Source organism: Oncorhynchus gorbuscha, linkage group LG02, assembly GCF_021184085.1.
Source record: "Oncorhynchus gorbuscha isolate QuinsamMale2020 ecotype Even-year linkage group LG02, OgorEven_v1.0, whole genome shotgun sequence".
Taxonomy (NCBI): Eukaryota; Metazoa; Chordata; class Actinopteri; order Salmoniformes; family Salmonidae; genus Oncorhynchus; species Oncorhynchus gorbuscha.
The window spans coordinates 68,254,637-68,278,044 of NC_060174.1; the positions used below are offsets into that span (position 1 = coordinate 68,254,637).

At 44.1% G+C, this 23,408-nt stretch overlaps 2 protein-coding genes across 3 annotated transcripts; both read right to left on the minus strand.

The window, feature by feature from the left end:
* Positions 1 to 1,416: 1,416 nt before the first annotated feature.
* On the minus strand, positions 1,417 to 7,664 carry LOC124008242 (protocadherin alpha-C2-like). Its single transcript, XM_046319381.1, has 2 exons — positions 4,520 to 7,664; positions 1,417 to 1,582 (listed from the first exon to the last, which is right to left on the minus strand). Exons 1-2 carry the CDS (start codon positions 6,971 to 6,973, stop codon positions 1,553 to 1,555), a joined length of 2,484 nt encoding a protein of 827 aa, XP_046175337.1. The 5' UTR covers positions 6,974 to 7,664; the 3' UTR covers positions 1,417 to 1,552.
* Positions 7,665 to 8,673: 1,009 nt separating this feature from the next.
* Positions 8,674 to 14,214, minus strand: LOC124008222 (protocadherin-10-like). Of its 2 annotated transcripts, none has more exons than XM_046319358.1 (4): positions 11,490 to 14,214; positions 10,315 to 10,376; positions 9,679 to 9,785; positions 8,674 to 9,481 (listed from the first exon to the last, which is right to left on the minus strand). In XM_046319358.1, exons 1-4 carry the CDS (start codon positions 14,016 to 14,018, stop codon positions 9,174 to 9,176), a joined length of 3,006 nt encoding a protein of 1,001 aa, XP_046175314.1. In that variant the 5' UTR covers positions 14,019 to 14,214; the 3' UTR covers positions 8,674 to 9,173. The 2 variants fall into 2 exon arrangements, with proteins under 2 accessions (XP_046175314.1, XP_046175305.1); XM_046319349.1 differs by having other exon boundaries at positions 8,674 to 9,484.
* Between the last annotated feature and the right edge of the window lie 9,194 nt (positions 14,215 to 23,408).

A 23,408-nucleotide genomic window follows, 5' to 3' on the forward strand; every position in this document is an offset into this window, starting at 1 on the left:
ATAAAATACTTGAGATTGTCTGTCTGTACACTGTATCAGATAAAATAATTGAATGCGGTATTATTGCACTACAAATATAATACAGTAGACTACACAATGCACTTGAATAAGTCACAAAAAGTAGCATTAAGAACTGTTAGGTCAAAATATAAAAAAGATATTAAAAAACATACAAATTCATAAAACATTGTAAAGTTAAAAATCATGTCCAGAGTATTGTATCATGCCAAACACACAATACCTTTTGAATATACAATGATATATACTTTCAAAAGTCATATTTCATAAGTGAATATAGTAACATTTCTCATTTAAAGTAAGTACACATGGGTTCTTCCCGTAAGCCTCCTGTTTTACGTTGATTTCTCCTTTAGCTGATTCTCTGAGGCTTGTTCACAGTGCAGGGAAAGTGTTAGAGTAATCAGAACCGGGCAGAGGCCCGCACAGGTACGTTGACAAAACTCAGATGGAGGTATGATAAGTTGTTGTAAAGTGAAGCCCTTTCGTGCTACAGCTATTCTACATACAGTGTTTTCTAGGTTGACCATCATATTGCATTGTTTAGGCAGGTAGGAGCTAAATCCTGGTGTGTCACTGTCCTCAGCATTTCCTTGGACATGATCTCACACTAGAAATGGATTCTAGTCTGTGCTTTATATAGATATGCTGAGAAGGAAATGTCTATCATCAAAATATACTAAATATAGTGCCGCTGTCAAATGTGCTCATAAATATTTGAACTGTGAGAATATATTAACTCTGTCTGCAATGTGAAGTGGAGCAACATGGGGTACTTCTCTCATACCTGGCTCATTGGATGACAGGTATCAGGTATTGATCTATTTTATAGTAGTAACTCAACATGCACATCCAACACCATGTATCAGGAAATGAATCATTCCATACTATAGGCTGATGTCCGGAGCCAAAAGCAAGATCGAGAAAGCAAAAATGATGAAAAATGTTAAGTCTTATTTCTAATCAAAATAAACTAAACTTCTTACCTAGAGTGTGCACACTACACATTCACAGATGAACTAAGATTGTTATTTCACCAGCTAAAGGGGTTATGGAAGGCATTGGCAACATCCTTCTCTTGTACATGTTTTTTTTTGTTCTATGACTGTGACCTCTCACACATGCCCCAATAATGCATTATGACATCACAATGAGGTACCATCACAAGGACACGACAGAATATCCCTTTTGTGTCATGTTTTTCCTGAAGAGGTAAGATAGGATTTTGGAAGATATTGAGTGCCTGCTCCAATGTTAACAGAGGGTGCTTTGCATAAAGACATCATGTTAAGTTCCTTTCTTCTTTAGGATATTTTCTAAATGCAAGTACCTGTCGATGTAGCCATGCAGATTCATGCTTGATGGAAACTGATGAACGTAGTCTACAGGTGTGGTCTGTTCGAGGAGGGCAGAGGGTTGGAGGAGCTGCCCCCAGAGGTAAGTAACTGTTGGATCCCAGTGATTGAAGAGGGGTGTTGGTGTCGCTCTTAACATCTTTGAACATTCTCCAGCTGAATACCCCCGAATGAGGACATCATGGCAGGTCACTGCTGGCCCTGGAATCCTGCCAATAAATAGAAAATACAGTCAGCCAATAGGAGATGGAGAGAGGAGGGGATCAGCTTGACTGACAGCCTTTAAGGAGTCACAACTCATGCAACTGATAAGATCCCTCAACTGGGACATGACGGGTTACTGCACAATCAATCAATCAATCAATCATTCAAACATGGGTGGGTGTTACATACTGAGTTACTTAAACAATTATCATGCTCTGGATTATGTAGGGAGGTGTGCATGGTGAGTTCCATAAAAATGTCTACATGGGCTATTTGTTCAAATCCTTATTTTATTATCCTCACAGACAATAGAAATCAGGACAAATTACAGAATGGATCTATCATGTGCATCTAGGCCAGATTAAAAAGCAAGCAAGTGAAATTTGAATAAAACCAAACAAATGACAAGAATAAGGAAAAATGAAAGGGCTATATGTACCATAGAGACATGCACATCACAGTTTGGGAGAGTGGGAGATAGGCAGGCTGGCGTTTGAACTATTTTAGTACAATTGTGTGTGCGTGCGTGCGTGCGTGCGTGCGTGCGTGCGTGCGTGCGTGCGTGTGCGTGAGGGGCAATTGGTACTATGTTTATGGAGGCCACAGTCTGTGTTAGTTAGTCTGTGTTAGTCTGTGGCCACTGCCTGACACCATGCTGATCATAATTGAAATATTTTCCCTTGTATTGGGCCAGTGATAAGAGGTGGCTGCTGGGCAGCAGGGGCAGGGCTAAAATATGATGTGTGTGGATGTGACAGAGGTGCTGGATGATGCATCCACTGCTCTGAGACAGGTGTACACACTGAGAGCTCAGGACCAGGACAGTGCATACCTTAATCCTCTACGTTATTTGTGCTTAGAGCTTTGCTGTGAGTCTCTGCCAAACAAACCACATATTGTCATTATTATTCTGACCTGGCAGCCACTTTGGGCCTAATCTCAGCTGTCAGTGAGTGATTGGTTTCCCGCTTTAGAGAGATTTCCAAATGTAATATTCATAGCTCACAGACGCATCACAATGAAGGTCAATGGGAAGGAGGGTGTGCAGTGAGTGTCAGGGGAAGGGGACAGATGAAAAATAGAGAAAGGGAGAAACCAAGGTGCTGTCTAGAACATAAAAAGGGATTTTCAACTGTCCCCAACTGTCCCCTTTGAAGAACCCGTTTTGGTTCCATGTAGAATCCTCTTGGGTTCCATGTAGAATCCGCTGCGGAAAGGGTTCTACTTGAAACCGAAAAGAGTTCTCCTATGGGGACAGCCGAAGAACCCTTTAGGAACACTTTTTTCTAAGAGTGCAGGAATTCATCATCCTTTCTCTGCCTCCTCTCTGAGAATCAATGTTTGTCTGCTCTTTGCTGACATTATACAATCCATGCCCCCTTTTAAAAAGGACCCCCGAACTCTGCCTACACAGATCAACCCCACATCTGGGTTGATAAAAGTGACAATTAGAAAATTGATCCAAAAGTACAGGCCTAGAAACATAATCCTAGTTTGAGTTACACCAATCACAGTGCTCCTACATGATACCAGCAATGAGCATACCTCCAGCTGTAGAATGGGCTTCCTTTCATTTTGAGTACTTTAGAATAGGAAAAAAGAAAGGTTCAAAATACACACACACACTTTTTTTTAAACACGCTCCACTAATCCAATCCATCTCGTTAGTTTTCATGTCATGGCAGTACAATGGAGAGGACTCTGTCTTGTCCCTAAATCAAAGCTGAAATTAAAATGCCAGTTCAGTTCAGTCTTATTGGGCCTGCAACCTGAAGAAAAAAATACACAAAGACAAACACACATCTACACAAATGTCATTAGAATAAACACAATGTCGTACAATGTTTAGCCTACACCGACTTTCCCATTAATATTATACTGTACGAAGTTGATCTGTGAAAGAGTTCACTTGAGTCCATTCTTCTCCCCCGGGTTAGTTTTATTATTACACAAACCCCAGGCCTGGTTTTCAATTCCCTGACCTCAAAGAGTTGTAATGTCTGAGACAACAGCATGCAGACGATCTTGGAAAGCCATTTTTTTAATGCATTAAAATTGCATGAACTGCAAGCAAAGAATGAAAGGAAGTGGCAGTAACATGACTTGGGAATTAGCATGGCTCAATGACTTACGTAAGCAATCGGAGCCAAACCCCAGTAGAGTGAAAGGCAGCAGGGCAAATTAAAAGCAAATAAGTATTTCTGTTAATGTCTACAAAACACACAGCAATAGACTGCCTGTGTTCAAACACCACAGGACTAGAGCAGAGCATAACACGATAAAACCTGCAGACATCCCATAGATCCTTAGAAATAAATTGGGTTTATTTAACAAACCAACCTCAAGCATCCTCGAATTGGTAAACCCTGGTCAGAGATGTAGTTCTAAATAGCACACTACCACAGTCTCTGTTCATTAACTGGAGTGTGTTAGTAGAAGGCTGAGAGCTGCACTGAGGCGACACAGGGTCTGTAGGCTCCTCCTCTAAGAGGAATGAATATGACATTGTGAAGTGGGTCAAACAGTCACTCAGTCTGCAGGGTGTGCAGTGCCAGAACATAGAAACATGCAGAGGTAGCTCTGGTCTAGAATATTTTTTCAAAGGGGGAAATAATGTTCTTTGCAAAACGAGGCCCTGTCTGAATATTTTTTCAAAGGGGGAAATAATGTTCTTTGCAAAACGAGGCCCTGTCTGAATATTTTTTCAAAGGGGGAAATAATGTTCTTTGCAAAACGAGGCCCTGTCTGAATATTTTTTGAATGCATCCTTCATTCATGTAATCAGTGAATGCATTATAGGCTCAATGAAAGCAAGGCTACTGCTTTCATTAATCCACCCTTGTCTGATTTGTGATTACATGAAGGAAGGAGGAGTGTGCATTTCATATGAAGAAATACAAGAGGAAAACTGCTCCAGGCCTCCATCCCAGAGGAGCACATACCTGTAGTGTGGATGCTCTTGAGTCGCTGGTCTCTGAGGGACCTGTGCTTCTGGGTATACTGGACACAAAGTAGCCTGCTCCCTTGGGTACTATAGGCTGTCTGACAACCACATTGCCTTTCCTAGTCTCTGCCAGAAACAGGCTGTACCAGTAGGCATCACTGGAGATGAGGGTGGAATCAGCGATGGTGGAGCTCCTCTGGCTGATGTAACTGTTTCCGCTGATCACACTGTTCCTGTTCAGACTGTTCAGATTCATATTTATAGCAGGAGGCATCTTCATGGGCTTCGGTTTCTGACACTTCAGCACAATGATCACCAATATGGTGATCAACAGCAGGAAGGACACCGAACCCAAACCGATGACCAAATACAGATTTAAGTCTGTGAACAAGTCAAATTCTAAAGGCACCTCAGTAGTTTCTGAGAATGGCGTCACCATGTGTTCTACTGTTGATATCTTGATGGTAATTGTGGCCGAAAGAGCAGGGTCTCCATTGTCTTTGGCGACAACAACCAGCCGCTGGTGACGGGGGTCCCTGTAGCTGAACATTCTTGTGGTCCGGATCTCCCCATTGTACTGATCTAGACTGAATAGAGTAGAGTCACTGGACTGTAGAAGCTGATATGTGACCCGTGAGTTCTGTAATGAGTCTGTGTCAATGGCTATTACTTTGACAATCAGGAATCCTTTATCAACGGACCTCGGGATCACCTCTTCAATTACCGAGCCCTGTGCTCGCCAAGGCGACACTATGAGCGGGGTGTTGTCATTCTGGTCCAGAATGATGACGTGAACTGTCACATTGCTGCTGAGTGGAGGTAACCCAGAGTCTCTGGCCTCTATGTGGAAAAGAAACTCCTTCTCCCTTTCAAAGTCAAAGGTCTTTAGAGCATAAAGGTTGCCATTCTCTGGATTAATGGAGAACAGCATGGACATAGACGTGTTGATGATCTCCTTCTCCATGATAAAATAGACCAGATACTGGTTCTCGTGGAAGTCCGGGTCAAAAGCACTGAGTGACGTCAACAGTGCGCCGGGGATGTTGTTCTCCACAACATGGATTGTGTAGAACGACTGGGGGAATTCTGGTGCGTTATCATTGACGTCCAGTATCTCCAAGGTGATTGTCTCATTGTCAAATAAGCGAGGTGTTCCTTTGTCTGTGACTATGAAAGTGATGTCATATCTTGGAATTGTCTCACGGTCCAGTGGTTCTGAAATAAGCAGAGCAAAGTAATCCTCCGAAGACTTATCGAGAACGAAGGGTAGGGATGCTTGTTGGTTCAAAGTGAGTTCAACTTCACCGTTGACCCCAGAGTCCCTATCGCTTATACTGATTACTGCTATCAATGTTCCAATGACAACATCTTCATTGACCGTGCTTTTAAAAGATGTAATGGTGACCTCAGGATAGTTGTCATTCAGATCGGTAATAAACGCCATTACTTTACAATCTCCAGATAACGAATTCGATCCTTGGTCTCTTGCTTGAATATATATATCGAAACTGTGACTCTCCTCAAAATCAATCACATCCTTCACCTTTATTTCCCCTGTATTTGAATTTAGATAGAACTTTTCTTGTGTCTTCTCGGATGTATATAACGTGTATGAATATGTAATCTCTGCGTTCGTGCCCTCGTCCAAGTCTGTTGCGTTCAACTTCATTACTAGAGTTCCAATTGGGGAGTTTTCACTTACATTAATAGCATATATCGGCTGGTTAAAAAAGGGGGCATTGTCATTGATATCCAGAACTCTAAGGAAGATACTGGCTGTGGATGAGCGCGCAGGAACCCCACCATCTGCAGCGGTTAATATTAAATTATGCACCGCCTGTTCCTCTCGGTCTAAATTACTGTTGATAACCAAATCTACATATTTAGAGCCATCGCTTCCGGTCTGTATTTCAATTGTAAAATACTTGCTTTCGCTCAAATAGTAAGTCTTAATCGAATTCGCACCGACATCTGCATCCACAGCATTTGTCAAAGAGAATCTCTCTCCCGGAGCGGTAGATTCTGAAATATCCAATTGCATTGTCTCCCTTCGAAAGACAGGTGCGTTGTCATTTATGTCCATGATTTCAAGCTCAATGTAAAAAATACGAATGGGATTTTCAAGTATGACATCCGTTTTAAGAAAACAAGACGTTGTCTTGCTCGAACATATGTATTCCCTGTCTATCTTTTCAAGTATGAACAGCTCTCCCGTTTCTTTGTTAATGTCCAAATATTTTTTTGTGTGGATGATGTCAAGCTTTGCCTTGCGTGTTACCAGAGCGCGAACGTCAAGTCCCAAATCTGTAGCCAGGTTTGCAACAACGGAACCCTCTTGCATTTCCTCGGGAATAGAGTAGCGAGTAATGGGCAAAGCAATTCCCCACATCCCGCTGAATACAAAGAGAACCGTGGCGCACCTTGTCCAGACAGTTGCAATGGATAAAGCCATTATTGCAAACCAAATATGGTAAAATATAACAGTACTTGTAGCAATGCGTTGAAGCCGAATATATTTACATCTAAAAGCTATTGTTTATGTGAGAAACAATCGGTAGCCTTCTCTTCTGCACCGGGGAATTCATACCAAGCCTCCACGCGGTACAAATGCGGTGCGTTGCCCTCCCAATCGTGATGACGTCTGCTGAGTAGTCGTAAAGGAACAGCGACATTGTGTGAGCTATGTGGAAATGTTTTGAATGTAACATTAATGCATGTTTGCAGACGCAAAGTAATCTTTCGAAAGCCCTCTACACGCTCCTACTTGTTAACAAGCTTCCGGGAAGTTGTGATAATCAGCACCTCAAAGCTATAACTTGGCCTCTCCCTCACTTGATCGTCCTCCTGCGACAGCGACAAGCGCGATAACAGCGTCAGGGCCTCTCTGAGCAACACTGATCTCGTGAACTAAAAATCAGTGCAAAAGATAAATAGAATAATAGTAATCGTAATGTGATTTTAACGTCACAAGGATAGTCTGCGTAAATTCCGAGCCAACCTAAATTCAGCAGCCAGCCACATGAACTGCGCCACACAGTATCTGGATCTACAAACAAGATTGATTGAATGAGCGATGGTCTTATTCTGGTGACATGATGATAGATGCTTGACTGCCGTTTGACAAATCAATTATATTATCGCTCTTATCCATACTGATCTCATCATGTAGACTAGCCTACTCGCACAGCCTACCCGCACTGTATCTGCGAGCTTTTGGCTAGAGCGTGTGACAAAACTATCTGTAGAGTTGAAAATGCTATGGAAACACGTTGAACTTTAGATTTTTATACTGTAGGCCTACATCAACATTTCAATGAAAACGTACATTTTGTGTAGACTACATCATCATGCACATATTTTTTTCTGCAACAAATACATTTGCTGGAAACACCACTGGTTGAAAAAAGCGTATATTTTCTTTATGCGAATTATAGAATATTCGCATGAAAATCTGTCGCTTTTTGGATGTCAACCTAGCTAGTGTCGATGTCAAGCCACATCCCCTGACTGTGTGATGGTGAAGAAAATTCTTAGGGAACAGCGGCACGGTGTCCAATATCAAAGCATACTTGATCTACGTGTGGATTCGAAACGCCAAAATATAAAAATAAATATAAAAATAATAGTCTTCCTCACATATTGCCATTTCTCTTAATCTGCTTCTTTGATTTCATGTTGACGGAGCTAGGCTCATATACGGGCCCCACTAAATGGTCTGTAAAACGTGCAAGGCAGTATTTTAATTATGCTATACATACCTGTGATAAAACTCCCCTGCAAGTTGTCATAATCAGCAGCACCTCAAAACCAGAACTTGAGATGGCCTCGATCTGACAGTAGAAGTCGCACTGCAAAAGCAACAACAGAGCGATAGCGATATGGCTCTAAATCTCAGAGCAACAGATAGATAAGAATTCAACTTTTGACGCAATAATCATAATGTGACGTCAACGTCACAGCGATTGTCTACGTCAATTCAGCACCACCTTCCACGGGCATTGGCTCCAACCACAGAAATATATTCTACATTATTGAATCTAGATTGTATATATATCTCCACAACTCCATTGTATGTCCCGTAGCCAAACGTAAGGCTCTGCGTGTCCTCCAGTCCACCCGTCCTAACCCACATTGATTAAAATAAATCAGCAGTAAAATCCGATTTTATACATATAAACACGTTTAAGAAGCCAAGCGGGTCAAACATGAAGGTATAAAGTACAACAATATGATATATATGCTTGTAAATTACTGCATAACAGAATGCCGTGCACAATCTTCACAACGCAACCCTCAAGGCATTTGGAGAATTTGCCATGACTGCTGGGAACAGATATCCTCAGATCATTTTCCTCATTATCCCCACAAGTGACTATAATTTCCCTTATATCTGCACAATCTCATCATCATTATCAACCAGGACTGTACATGATACAAATGAAAAGAGAGAATTATGACACTGCTGTATTGAGAGAAAATAATATGCTGTAAAGTATTAAGTTATGTGTTCGAAGCATGGATTCAATTATACTAAACTATTTTAATTTTCCTTGTGCACAGAGGTTTAAACTATATGGGTTGATTATATTAATAGTTAACGAACATCCACGGAAGTGTGTATTAAATTGTATGCACAGTGTCTTCTAATATATTCATTTAAAAAAGTCCTTGTTTATCAGGTTGTCCCCTCTCTGGGCAAAGCTCGGGTCATAGCTAGAGGTGAACCTCTTATTCTTTCCAAACGTAGAGAATGAGTTGTAGACATCCAGTTCCCCCCTGGGTGCAGGCTTCAGAGTGCAGTACCCAGACGGTGTGCCAGGGATGTAGACGTTGTGCTGGTAGTCAGGTGGTGGCTGTGCAGATGGAGGCTGGGTGTAGCTCGGAGTCCACGAACGGTTTGGAACCCTTCCTACACTTCCAACCCCTCCAATCCCTTCGATCTGGGAGGACATCTTGTATTCTGCTAACAAAACAAATCACATAAGAAAGTGTTCGTTAGTTAGTGTGGTTTCTGCAATAGCAACATTTTATAAAGTGTGAAATAATGTCATGGCGTCAGTTTTATAATTATTTCTCGAGACTGCCGGTCTGTATTTTGTTGTCTTTTAGTATTGGTATAGAATATTTTGGGACACTGTAGGTTCCTGGTCCACGTACCACGCATATGACTACCCCAGGTATAGTACTGCGGTGCCACCGGGCAGGAGAAGCCATCAGGGTCCGGCCTGGGTCTACGTGGGAAGGTCCTCTCCATGGTGCTAAAGCTGTAGAAAGAAAATACAAATAAGGAACTAGAATGACTAGTGTGTGTGTGTGCGTTCATGCCCCCCCCCCCTACCTTCACGCTATGCTTAAACCTTACACCCGATCACTCTGTTCTGCCACCTCTGGTCTCTTGGCCCTCCCACCTCTACCGGAGTGCAGCTCCCGCTCAGCCCAGTCCAAGCTCGTCTCTGTGCTGGCACTCCAATGGTGGAACCAGCTTCCCCCTGAAGCTAGGACTACAGAGTCCCTCCCCATCTTCTGAACACATCTGAAACCCTACCTCTTCAAACTGTATCTTAAATAATCCCCCTCCTCACCTCACCTCACCTCAACCCCCACCACCACTACACTCTACTGACAGCTACGTTATAGAATAAAACATGACTTTCTATGCCTGTGATATGTGGTTGTCCCACCTGGCTATCTTAAGATGAATGCACTAACTGAGCGTCTCTAATTGACTAAAATGTAAATGTGAAATGTGTGTGTGCTCGCTTGTTTTTTTTTCCACCAGCATTTTTCGTTGACCTTTTGTGTGCTGAATTTCGTCGATTTTTCGTCAATGTCCAGTCCATGTTCGCTTGCTTGAGCTGCACAATTGAGGACGTAGATAGGTTAGTAATACAGCTGAAAGGATAGCCCACATCAATTACATATAATTGCGACAAATAAATATGAGTCTGTGAGAAATATTAAATTATGTACCATGCAGTGGATAGTTTCAATTGCCACTTGAAATAAATCAATAAGGAATTCATAAATGAACTAATGAATGGGAAAATGAGCAGTACAGTTGTATCACGTCTTGCACTAATGTTCTACAGTAGGCCTACTACAGTCCGCTAACGCACCCAGGCATGCAACTATTGCCCCCCCGTGGCACGACGGAGTATCCCTAGGGAGAAGCAGATTATGTGAAGTTGCAAGTGAGCCACCATCCCCAGTCATCAGAGTAATCGTACATATGTATATGCGTTCTGCGTGTTTTATTGATTTATTTCATGACTTTTAAACAGTTATATTCGGATACATTCATTCTTTGATATATTACTGTGTGTACTGTATGAGTCCCATCACACTATGGACGTCTTGCTCTATTCACGCTCAAGGCCTTGCAGCGTCAGTTTATCCTTGAACAGACAAATGGAAATTGTTGGATTGCTGAGGCAGTCAGGATAACAATGCAATAAGGTGTTTTGCTTATAGCACGTTATACATCACATGACTTCTCCATTTCTATAAGCCTTTAGACGTTTACGGTATCACCTGGGCTACAATTGATTTATGTTACATGATATATTACACTATATTACATATAAACCATGGTGGATAGACAAACCACGGACCGTTTTAAGGATTATTCAACCAGTGACGTTTGCCCCTGCCCTTAGCTCACTCGCACCTAATAGTATAAGTGTGTCTCAGTCCACTTCAATACATATAGTCTTCATGCACCATTTTAATAGTATGACTTTGGAAGTCATATTTTGTACTTTAAACGTTAGCCGTACCAATATAATCAGCTTTCCCGACTTGTGCGTAATTACTCCGTTTATTGACAGATTTATAATTTGCAATATTTCTTAGTTGTTGAACAAGCATGAGTGACAATCATCAAAATTATAGAAATAAAATTATACATTATAATTACTTGGAGGTCTGATGTGATTATATTTGGAGCAGTACAGGCCTAGACCATTTACCTCGTTCGGAATAGTTGCTCCGTTGTTCACTATCAGGCTGCGGGAGTCCTGTGCGCTCCAACCCGATTTGGGGTAGTCTGCGCCCTTGGCATTATTCTTCTGTGGAGTCGCATTCATCGGACTGCATGACTTTAGGAACATGAAATCGCTCTTGGATGATTCCGGGGTCAGACACATCTTGTAGCAGTATGGCTGAGAAAGGGGGCCGTTGCCATTTGCCTCAACGCAGTTCGTGGATCCTTTGGTGCCTGTGGTTATCTGCACGTTCAAGTTGGACTTCTTGAACACATCAGTGGTAGATTCCTCTGATCGGAACCCGCAGCATGCACTCAGAGAGAAGTTATACCTCCGAATGGAATGTCTGTCCCTGTATCCCTTTATCGCTGCCAGGACGATAATAGCCACCAGAAACGTGAACGAGATAACGCCCAGAGACACTATTAAGTACAGCGTGAGGTTCGAGCGGTACTGGGGGCTCAGTGTGAGGTCGCCGAAATCAGGCAGCGATTCTGGCACGTTGTCAACAACTGACAGGATGATGGAAACTGTGGCCGAAAGGGGTGGCTGACCGTTGTCCTTGACCAGAATGACCAGCATTTGCCTTATGGGGTCTTTTTCCACAAATCGGCGAATCGTCCTGATTTCGCCCGTGTACAGAGCGACGCTAAACAGGCTCGGGTCGTTTGCCTGGAGCACCTGGTAGAACAGACGCGAGTTTTGACCTGTGTCTGCGTCCATCGCAGTGATTTTTGCCACAAGATAGCCAGCATCAACTGACCTGGGCACCACTTCAGTCGCTGCGGTGCCGTTTTGGGGTAGAGGTGCTACTATGACTGGTGCATTGTCATTTTGGTCTAAAATAAAGACATTTACGGTAACATTGGCTCTCAGGGGTGGAAACCCGGCATCTTGTGCTTGGACTAAAATCTGAAAGTTTCTTAGCTGCTCATGGTCAAAAGAACGCAATGCGTAAATATTCCCGTTGTCTGAGTTTATGGAGACGTAGGTGGACACGGACATCCCATGTATATCACCTTCCAGAATAGAGTAAGAGAGATAGGCATTTTGGTCTGAATCTGGATCCAGGGCAGTAACCGAGCAAATTGAGGCTCCTGGTGCGTTATTCTCTGTCAAATAGACGGTGTATGATGGCTGCTTGAATCGGGGTGTGTTGTCGTTCATGTCTGACACTTGAACCAAAATAGTTTTCCTTGTGAACAAGGGAGGTGCGCCCATATCCCTTGCTGTGAGAGTGATGTTGTACTCTGGCACCGTCTCTCTGTCCAAAAAATCACAAGTAACCAAAGTATAATAGTTCTTAAAAGATGAGTGGAGCTGGAAGGGGACATGATGTGGAATTTCACAGTCAACATTTCCATTTTCACCCGAGTCTTTGTCCATGACGCTGATGACAGCTATCACAGTCCCCGGTGGTGCGTCCTCTTGGACAGGTGTGGACACTGATGTCAAGATCACCTCCGGGAGGTTGTCATTCACATCTAAGATATTGACTAGAACTTTACAGTGCACGGCCACTGCCGATGGGCCCTTGTCCTTGGCTTGCACATATATCTCATGCATCCTGGCCTTTTCATAATCTACGACACCTTTCACTCTGATCTCTCCAGTGCGCGAATCCACACTGAACAGCTCGCGCACTTTTATGGGAGCATGCCCGCTGAAAGAGTATGTGATATCCGCATTAGGACCCTCATCCAAATCCGATGCGTTTAGTTTTATCACAACGGTGCCCTTCGGTGCGTTTTCCACGAGCCTTACTCTGTAGAAAGACTGGTCGAACACGGGCGCGTTGTCATTTGCATCCAGAACTGTTATATTGATTTGCGCTGTCCCGGATCTCTCCGGCGAGCCTCCATCCACGGCCGTCAGCACCACCTGGTGCGTATTCTGCTGCTCTCTGTCCAAGGGGCTCTCCAGGACCAACTCCGCAAACTTACTGCCATCACTACGCGTCTGGATGTCCAGGACAAAATGTTCATTCACACTCAGCAGATAAGAGCGGAGCGAGTTGCTTCCAACGTCCAAGTCCTGCGCGCTCTCTAGTGGGAAGCGGGACCCGGGTACCGCCGACTCGGATATATCCAAATTAAACTCACTCCACGGAAAACTGGGTGAGTTATCGTTCACATCTAAAATCTCCACCTCAACCCTGTACAGTTCCAATGGGTTTTCGATTACCACTTGCAAATGGAAAGAGCAAGACAGACTCTGTTCACATAGTTCCTCTCGATCAATTATTTCGTTTACAAATAAAATACCATTTTCTAAATTCACCTCCAAGTATTGCTTTTTTGCGCCTGAAACTATCCTGAACCTGCGCGCAGAGAGTCTCTCGACGTCTAAACCCAAGTCCTCGGCTATGTTTCCAACAAATGCGCCATGTTCCAGTTCCTCAGGGATTGAATAACGAATCTGAGCCCAAACTAAATCCAGGACACATGCGACGAGAGCTAGGCATGTCACCTGCCATATCCCCCCAAGCCGCCTCTTCGCGCCTCGGAGGTCCATCTGAGCGACGGATTATACTACAAAAAATGCACACTCCATGGGTTTCAGTTAGAAAATCATTACGTTTAAATATATATTATTTTGTAAATAATCATTTTCGAATTGTACTCTCTTATTCTAAATGGAAAAAAAGTGAATATAAAGATATAGGCTAATAGCATCCACAACTTGAAGTGGAGCCTTGGAGTTCGCCCCAGCCGAGTGTCTTTGAATGTGTGTGTGAGTGAGAAAAGAAGAGGAGAGAGGGAGGGGTGCGCGGAGGAGGTTGGTGTCTCTGATTAGCATTGTGATGCTCTGGTGTGTGTGTGTGTGTGTGTGTGTGCGCGCGCGTGCGTGCGTGCGTTTATTGGCTCAATCCCAGTATTCCGATAGGGAAAAGCGACATCTGCTCTGATTCCAGTTTGAGCACAACACCATAGGCTAATCTTTCGCACTAATCAAATGCAGCGACCGTGTTATTTAGCCCAATTTCTACGTGATGGGGGGCTAAAATGATAGGCTATCATAGTTTAGTTGAATTAAACTAATTTATCTCTCTTGAAGGTTACGATACAAAATAGCATGCATGCATGGTTCATGCGACCTATCGCATGCTTTAATATTTGAAAAACTGTCTTACCCATTTTGGGGTTACAAATGGTTCATGTTTATTTGATCCTCGGTTTGTCAAATAGACCTACTGCAGTAGCTTCATTCAAAATTACCAATTGCAGAAGAAGAAAGTAATAGGCTAGGCTACAATCAAATCTATTGCACAAACCTTACAACGCACAGGCAAATATTTAAATAAAACCCAAACAATATATATTTTTAAGAGCAAATAAGTAACATCTCACTAAAATAAACGACCAAAATGTATAGTTTAAATAATAAAATAAACAGTTTTCAGTAGTCTATAGGCTAGGCTATTCCAGCTGTGCGTGTGAGTAGAGGATGTGATGGAGCTGTGTCTCCTCACCAGTGAGAGGTCATCCTCTCTCGCAACACTCCATCACACGCCTGCTCTAAAAACTCTCCAATCCCCTTGTTTTAAATAAGATGAAAACACAATCTGTCTACCGGAATGAAACCACAGCAGATGGCGAGGTTTTCCGTGGGCTCGTGCTCTTTTTAATTAATGGAGTGGGGATTAGAGGGAAGTGTTCCGGGATCATTAGCGAACAGAAGAATTAAGATGTTTTGTGAGAAATAAACCCGGGGCTATCCGTGGGACGCACAGCGGTTTTCGCTGGTGCAGTTGCATTGACCTGTTTTCCACATGCCTTAAGTGCATGTTTAACGTCATTTACCCAGAGCGGAAACAGAATTTAACTGCTACGCGGCGGTTGGTATCGTGACAAACACATTTACGGATAAAAAAGACAAAGGGATTACCACACGCACGCACACACCATTATAAAACGAATACTAAAAGTAAAGTAGGGTATCTAGCAATACATCTGGTCTTGGTCTTAATTACAGCAAATCTGTAAAGCTGCAGATGTGGTAAATACAGTAAACGGTATTTTAGATGTGTTTACCATCAGTGTTAGACCTAATCCATTATTTTCTAAATCCTCCAGTATAAATCCAAGGATGTATGTTAGATTAAGATATAGGCCTACCTACACTAATGGTCCACCAATATCATGAAACGCACACGATTTTTATTAATCGAATATTTTATATTTATGTATTTTCTCAAAAACGCTTCCAACGATTTGCTGTCTGGTAGTGTGTTACGTGCTAGGAGATTACAAGTGATCATGATAAATGCGTGGGGGAAAAATATCGTCTCGGCGCCATCTGGTGTATCAGTCAAAAAGCAGTATACCTTTGATGAAGGCGGTGGCGCTCAGAGGAATTTACAGGAGAGGATGCAAGCGTAGGATATTTCGTTAGGGTGCCTGTGAAGGCCAGTAGAGGGAGACATATACTTTAGATTAGCGTCATTGGTCTGAGTCAATGGGAGGCTCTCTCTCGCTCTCTATCTCTCAGGGTGCAGAGATGGAGCAGGGTGCCACAGACAGGGAATGTCAGGAATCCCAAAGGAATGTGGGCACTACCCTCACCCTCACCATCTCTTGCTCTCTCTCACACACACACACACACACACACACACACACACACACACACACACACACACACACACACACACACACACACACACACACACACACACACACACACACACACACACACACACACACACACACACACACACACACACACACACACACACACACACACGTCCAAACATGCATGGGATCATAGTTACAGGTAGATCTACACCAACTGTCAATCAAATGTATGCCTATATAAATGTCTCTTATTGAGATGTGCCTGACATAAGGACAGTGGGCAAACAGAGCGATCGACTGCAGGTCCCTATCTTTTTACATTCATCCTATCCTAGGACGATAGGGGCAGCCACAGCACCTGTTACTCAGCTGTGTAAACCGTTGGATTCCCACAGAAAAGGGAAAGATACTGTATGGGTTTAAACACAAACAAGGAGTGTTTGAAACTAGGCAGATAATACAGAGGCGTGTATCGCACCAGATTAATTTGTGTGTGTGTGACATACTTCTAAAGAACTGGCATGTCCTGTACGGACTGGTGTGACTTGCAGCACTACAGCACTGCAGCACACTAGTTTTGGATGGCAGGCTACATGATGTGCAGTTCCACTACGTCCCTCAAAGTGGCAGCACTGATGCCTACATCAGACTTTCCTGGCTGTCAGCATTGACTGTTTATTAGCTCATGTTAATACAACTTCCTGGCACTCCAATGCAACTACAGTGTAATGACTATGTACTCTTTGACACTATTATATTCACATGAACACTGTTCAAGGCCACAGATTATTATCCAAGGCCACATTCTCACCTGTCACCTGGTATCCTCTCCCCTATTGCGGTGTGCATGTTTCCTCCTCACTTCTACCCCCAGTTGCGAATTGTGAAATGTTGATTGAATAACACCCCCAGAAGCCTATGTTTGTGTGAAAAATGGGAATTGTGAAATATTACTTGAATAACACCCATGGTGCATAGGAGGACAATGCTCTATCTATGTACATGGAAGTCTGAAAGTCCTGTGTTCAAACAAGGGCTACATCCAATTGCCCATCCAATATCTGAGTGTGTTTCCTGTCTCAACTCTGTTTTGTTTTTTGACCCAAAAACTCAACTATCATCCTTCACAACTAGGCTGATACATCAACTGTGTTTACACAGCTATAACATAGTGATTCGGCCTACACATGCTGTAGTTGGACACAACAGTGAATAAATTACAGGATGCATTAAAGACCTTGTATTTTCTTTTATATGCCCATATTGTATTCTGTCTATCCTTCTTCTCTCAACTCCTTTAATCTCATCCATCCTGTCAACCCATCTTCCCTTTTCCTTGTTCTATTTTGAGCTCATTCCTGGTAAGAATATCTGCTGTGAGAGCCTAGACATTACCTTTGACACAAATTCAATTCACGTTTTGTGAATATATCCTGAAAAAAACTATGGTAAGTGTGTGCGTGTTGGGGACAGGAGTATACAGAGTCTTCCTGGAGAGAGGGATGAGTGCTTACCCAGGTTGAGGGATCATAAACAACATACTGCTCAGAGCCAATGAAAGAATGGGGGAGGGAGAGCAAGATGAAATGCGACCTTGGCATGCTGAGTGTGTGTGTGTGTGTGTTCCTCTAAAGTACTGACGGTTATGTATCTGAAATCGATTTAACCTGGTCGACCTTAGATACAGAAAATATACACGCAGTCATTCTTACTTTCGTACAGTGTCTTTTGTTACACATTACCTCAGGTGGTTGTGTTGAACTGCCACATTTTGTAATGACCAGCTGTCAACATCTATGTAAGACTCAGTCATTCTTTTAATACATCATGCTGTGTATATAAGAGGTGAGTGTTATTTATATGCACCAATCAATCACTCATTCTACTTTTTTTCAATATTATATACCGCTAAACCGCTCCAAGTGGGATCATTTTCTAAGTTAGGCTTGTTTCTGGGGAAATCTGAAACTTTTTGCATCGACTAAACACCACCATTTCTTTCTCATTCATCCCTTTTACTATACGCTATCTCTGTGTGTCAGTCTGTGTTGCTATGTTCATTGTGTGTGTTGGCCTATAAAAGCGTCTCTTCTACCAAAGATCACAGCCCTGGCAACAAAACATCCCAACACAGTCCAGCAACACAACTCCCAGAGCACAGTACAACCCTAGAGGCCAACCCCACAGCAGACGAGTATGGTACTATTTCCCAGTAGACCAAACCCACACCACCTCCTGAACACACAGGGCAACCTTCTGCAACAACACAGGCCTTCAACACAATCCCAGAGCACAGTGCAGTTTCCACTGCTCCACAGCCCAGCAGCACTGCACTACTTCCTCTACTGGGCGGGTGCCAGCGGCCCTTAGCCAATCACGATGTGGCTCTAATAAGATATGACTGACAGGAGGCCTCTTTATGCCAAGACGCAACAGGGTCAGGGAATTCAAGCTGGATAGACGTCCCTGTCTGAAAGTTAAACACATTTTCCACAAAGCTAAAAGAAACTCTACCATTTATTAGCAATTGGTGCATCTTTTCCGTCTCCTTTTCGTTTGAAGTCACCCCAACAGATAAATAGCAAAAAGCAAGTCAAATCTTTCCATTACATTGAGTTGTGAACTAGTAATAGGTTGGTTTAGATCGGTCCAGCTTATTTCTCTTGTCATGGTCATACAGAGGCAAACGCACGATTCCGCACTTTGATTTCATAACATATCTCCTACCAGGGGGTTTAAATTCTCTCGCAATAACCAATTTATCCTTCATCTACTGCTGCTCCCCTAGTCCAGGAGTGCCAGAGTGTGTGTGTGTGTGTGTGTGTGTGTGTGTGTGTGTGTGTGTGTGTGTGTGTGTGTGTGTGTGTGTGTGTGTGTGTGTGTGTGTGTGTGTGTGTGTGTGTGTGTGTGTGTGTGTGTGTGTGTGTGTGTGTGTGTGTGTGTGTGTGTGTGTGTGTGTGTGTGTGTGAGTGTGTGTGTGATTCAACCAGTTAGAATGATTCAATCAGTCAGAATGAAAGAGTTGGTCAAGCCAATAAATAGATGTATTTAAGCACAAGCAAGGAGTGTTTGAAACTAGGCAGGTAATAAAGATTCGTATCGCACCAGATTAATCAGAAAAATTAAGTCCATCTCTTTCAGCCCAATGTCTCCCGTCTCCTTATACCTCATTATCTCTATCTCACTTGTTCAGCTCACCCTTTCACTCGCTGCTGCTAATCTATTCCAGAGGAAACGCTACCATGGAAAACGCATAACAAGTGCACATACTTCTCCTCTTGCCAAGAGCGAAATAACACCAAGAAGGGAAAATGAGAGTGGGGGACAGACAGAAAGGGTGGAAGAGAGAGATATTGTTTATTCTAACTCAAAGTGAGATCTTTTGTTGTGGTGGGACCTGTCTTATATTAGACGTCTGAACTCCCTTCAAAGTCTGGAAAGACAGAGGGTGAGCCAAGACCAACTACTTGTGCGCGTGTCTGAGACAGAGAGAGAGAGAGAAAGAGGGGGGGGCACTGATATACTGAGCATGCTGATATACACCGAGTGTAGAAAACATTAGGAACAACTTCTTAATATTGAGTTGCACCCCTTTTGCTCTCAGAACAGCCTCAATTTGCCGGGGCATAGATTCTACAAGGTGTTGAACGCATTCCACAGGAATGCTGGCCCATGTTGACTCCAATTCTTCCCACAGTTGTGTCAAGCTGGCTGGATGTCCTTTGGGTGTTGGACCATTCTTGATACACACAGGAAACTGTTGACCATGGAAAAACCCAGCAGCATTGCAGTTCTTGACACACTCAATCTGGTGTGCCTGGCACCTACTACCATACCCTGTTCAAAGGCACTTAAATATTTTGTCTTGCCCATTCACCTTCTGAATGGCACATATATACAATCCATGTCTCAATTGTCTCAATATTTTAAAATCATTCTTTAACCTGTCTCCTCCCCTTCATTTACACTGAATGAAGTGGATTTAACAGGTGACATCAACAAGGGATCATAGCTTTCACCTGGATTCACCTGGTCAGTGTATGTCATGGAAATGTTTTGTACACTCAGTGTAGATGGATATTGAACATATGCAGCTACTGAGATGGACATCTTTACAAGATACCAACAGACACAAGCAAAATATAAAACTGGTACAAGAAAGATACTACTCAGTCTGACATATATGCATCATGTACATTAGTCTAAGGTAACACAGGGGATAACAATGGCTTACACACTGTAACAGAAAAAAATAGTATTCATCTTTCTTTGCACCGTGGAGATGAAGCTTGTTTAAAATGGGTCCAGTTTTCCATTGTTTTCTTTCTTCCGTATTTCAACATTTCAGAAATAACATTGTCTGGGGTGTGGCACCTCTACTGAATAGACAAAGAGACAGACAAAGAGAGGGCGAGACAAGAGAAACAAGTAGAATTTGATTGTCAAGACAAAAGGTTATCCAATCACAGTACAGGTGTCGGGTAAAGCATGGACAGCCCAAATGAGAGAAGACAGAAAGTGTGTTGGTGGTGCCAGGCTCAAAACTGTGAATAGGGTCAGCCCGACCCAGACCCAACTAGGCCAAGCAGCCTCATATGGAACTTGTTAACAAGACCATGAGTCTCTCACATCACTCTTACGTTGCTGCACTTAGTTCATTGGCACATTTTGGCTAGTGGTGATGGTGACAAGTGGTGATGGTAGCTAGTGGTGATGGAGGCTAGTGGTGATGGTGGCTAGTGGTGATGGAGGCTAGTGGTGATGGTAGCTAGTGGTGATGGAGGCTAGTGGTGATGGTGGCTAGTGGTGATGGAGGCTAGTGGTGATGGAGGCTAGTGGTGATGGTGGCTAGTGGTGATGGAGGCTAGTGGTGATGGAGGCTAGTGGTGATGGTGGCTAGTGGAGATGGTGGCTAGTGGTGATTGTGTCTAGTGGTGATGGAGGCTAGTGGTGATGGAGGCTAGTGGTGATGGATGCTAGTGGTGATAAAGGCTAGTGGTGGTGGAGGCTAGTGGTGATGGTGGCTAGTGGTGATGGTGGCAAGTGGTGATGGAGGCTAGTGGTGACGGTGGCTAGTGGTGATGGAGAATAGTGGTGACAGAGGCTAGTGGTGATGGACGCTAGTAGTGATGGTGGCAGGTGGTGATAGTGGCTAGTGGTGATGGTGGATAGAGGTGACGGAGAATATTGGTGATAGAGGCTAGTGGTGATGAAGGCGAGTGGTGGCTAGTGGTGATAAAGGCTAGTGGTGATGGAGCCTAGTGGTGATGGAGACTAGTGGTGATGAAGGCTAATGGAGGCTAGTGGTGATGAAGGCTTGTGGTGAATAGTGGTAATGAAGGCTAGTGGTGGCTAGTGGTGATGAAGGCTATTGGTGGCGAGCTGTGATGGAGGACTAATGGTGATGAAGGCTGGTGGTGATGGAGGCTAGTGGTGATGAAGGCTAGTGGTGGCTAGTGGTGATAAAGGCTAGTGGTGATGGAGGCTAGTGGTGATGGAGGCTATTGGTGATGAAGGCTAGTGGTGGCTAGTGGTGATGGAGGCTAGTGGTGATGGTAGCTAGTGGTGATGGTAGACAGTGGTGATGGAAGCTAGTGGTGGTGGTGGCTAGTGGTGATGAAGGATAGTGGTGATGGAGACTAGTGGTGGTGGAGGCTAGTGGTGATGGAGACTAGTGGTGATGGTAGCTAGTGGTGGTGGAGGCTAGTGGTGATGGAGGATAGTGGTGATGGAGACTAGTGGTGATGAAGGCTAGTGGTGATGGAGACTAGTGGTGATGGTAGCTAGTGGTGGTGGAGGCTAGTGGTGATGGAGGCTAGTGGTGATGAAGGCTAGTGGTGATGGAGGCTAGTGGTGATGGAGGCTAGTGGTGATGGAGACTAGTGGTGGTGGAGGCTAGTGGTGATGGAGACTAGTGGTGGTGGATGCTAGTGGTGATAAAGGCTAGTGGTGGTGGTGGCTAGTGGTGATGGAGGCTAGTGGTAATGGAGGCTAGTGGTTATGGAGGCTATTGGTGGTGATGGAGGCTAGTGGTGATGGTAGACAGTGGTGGTGGTGGCTAGTGGTGACAAAGGATAGTGGTGGTGGTGGCTAGTGGTGATGAAGGATAGTGGTGATGGAGACTAGTGGTGGTGGAGGCTAGTGGTGATGGAGGCTAGTGGTGATGGAGGCTAGTGGTGATGGAGGATAGTGGTGATGAAGGACAGTGGTGATGGAGACTAGTGGTGGTGGAGGCTAGTGGTGATGGAGACTAGTGGTGGTGGAGGCAAGTGGTGGTGGTGGCTAGAGGTGATGGAGAATATTGGTGATAGAGGCTAGTGGTGATGAAGGCGAGTGGTGGCTAGTGGTGATGGAGCCTAGTGGTGATGGTGGCAGGTGGTGATAGTGGCTAGTGGTGATGGTGGCTAGAGGTGATGGAGAATATTGGTGATAGAGGCTAGTGGTGATGAAGGCGAGTGGTGGCTAGTGGTGATAAAGGCTAGTGGTGATGGAGCCTAGTGGTGATGGAGATTAGTGGTGGTGGAGGCTAGTGGTGGTGGAGGCTAGTGGTGATGGAGGCTAGTGGTGATGAAGGCTAGTGGTGATGGAGACTAGTGGTGATGGTAGCTAGTGGTGATGGAGACTAGTGGTGGTGGAGACTAGTGGTGATAAAGGCTAGTGGTGGTGGTGGCTAGTGGTGATGGAGGCTAGTGGTAAGGGAGGCTAGTGGTTATGGAGGCTATTGGTGGTGATGGAGGCTAGTGGTGATGGTAGACAGTGGTGGTGGTGGCTAGTGGTGACAAAGGATAGTGGTGGTGGTGGCTAGTGGTGATGAAGGATAGTGGTGATGGAGACTAGTTGTGGTGGAGGCTAGTGGTGATGGAGGCTAGTGGTGATGGAGGCTAGTGGTGATGGAGGATAGTGGTGATGAAGGACAGTGGTGATGGAGACTAGTGGTGATGGAGACTAGTGGTGATGGTAGCTAGTGGTGGTGGAGGCTAGTGGTGATGGAGGATAGTGGTGATGGAGACTAGTGGTGATGAAGGCTAGTGGTGATGGAGACTAGTGGTGATGGAGGCTAGTGGTGATGGAGGCTAGTGGTGATGAAGGCTAGTGGTGATGGAGGCTAGTGGTGATGGAGGCTAGTGGTGATGGAGACTAGTGGTGGTGGAGGCTAGTGGTGATGGAGACTAGTGGTGGTGGATGCTAGTGGTGATAAAGGCTAGTGGTGGTGGTGGCTAGTGGTGATGGAGGCTAGTGGTAATGGAGGCTGGTTATGGAGGCTATTGGTGGTGATGGAGGCTAGTGGTGATGGTAGACAGTGGTGGTGGTGGCTAGTGGTGACAAAGGA

Bases quoted from the DNA above. Each gene is read 5' to 3' on its own strand.
- LOC124008242 (XM_046319381.1), bottom strand. From the start codon at position 6,973: ATGGCTTTATCCATTGCAACTGTCTGGACAAGGTGCGCCACGGTTCTC. The intron at 1,583-4,519 runs GTATGTGCTCCT...ATTTATTGGCAG, and splicing joins CAAGAGCATCCACACTACAG to GATTCCAGGGCCAGCAGTGA.
- LOC124008222 (XM_046319349.1), bottom strand. From the start codon at position 14,018: ATGGACCTCCGAGGCGCGAAGAGGCGGCTTGGGGGGATATGGCAGGTG. The intron at 10,377-11,489 runs GTAAATGGTCTA...TCAATTGTGCAG, and splicing joins GAGCAACTATTCCGAACGAG to CTCAAGCAAGCGAACATGGA. The intron at 9,485-9,678 runs GTACGTGGACCA...TTGTTTTGTTAG, and splicing joins CTGGGGTAGTCATATGCGTG to CAGAATACAAGATGTCCTCC.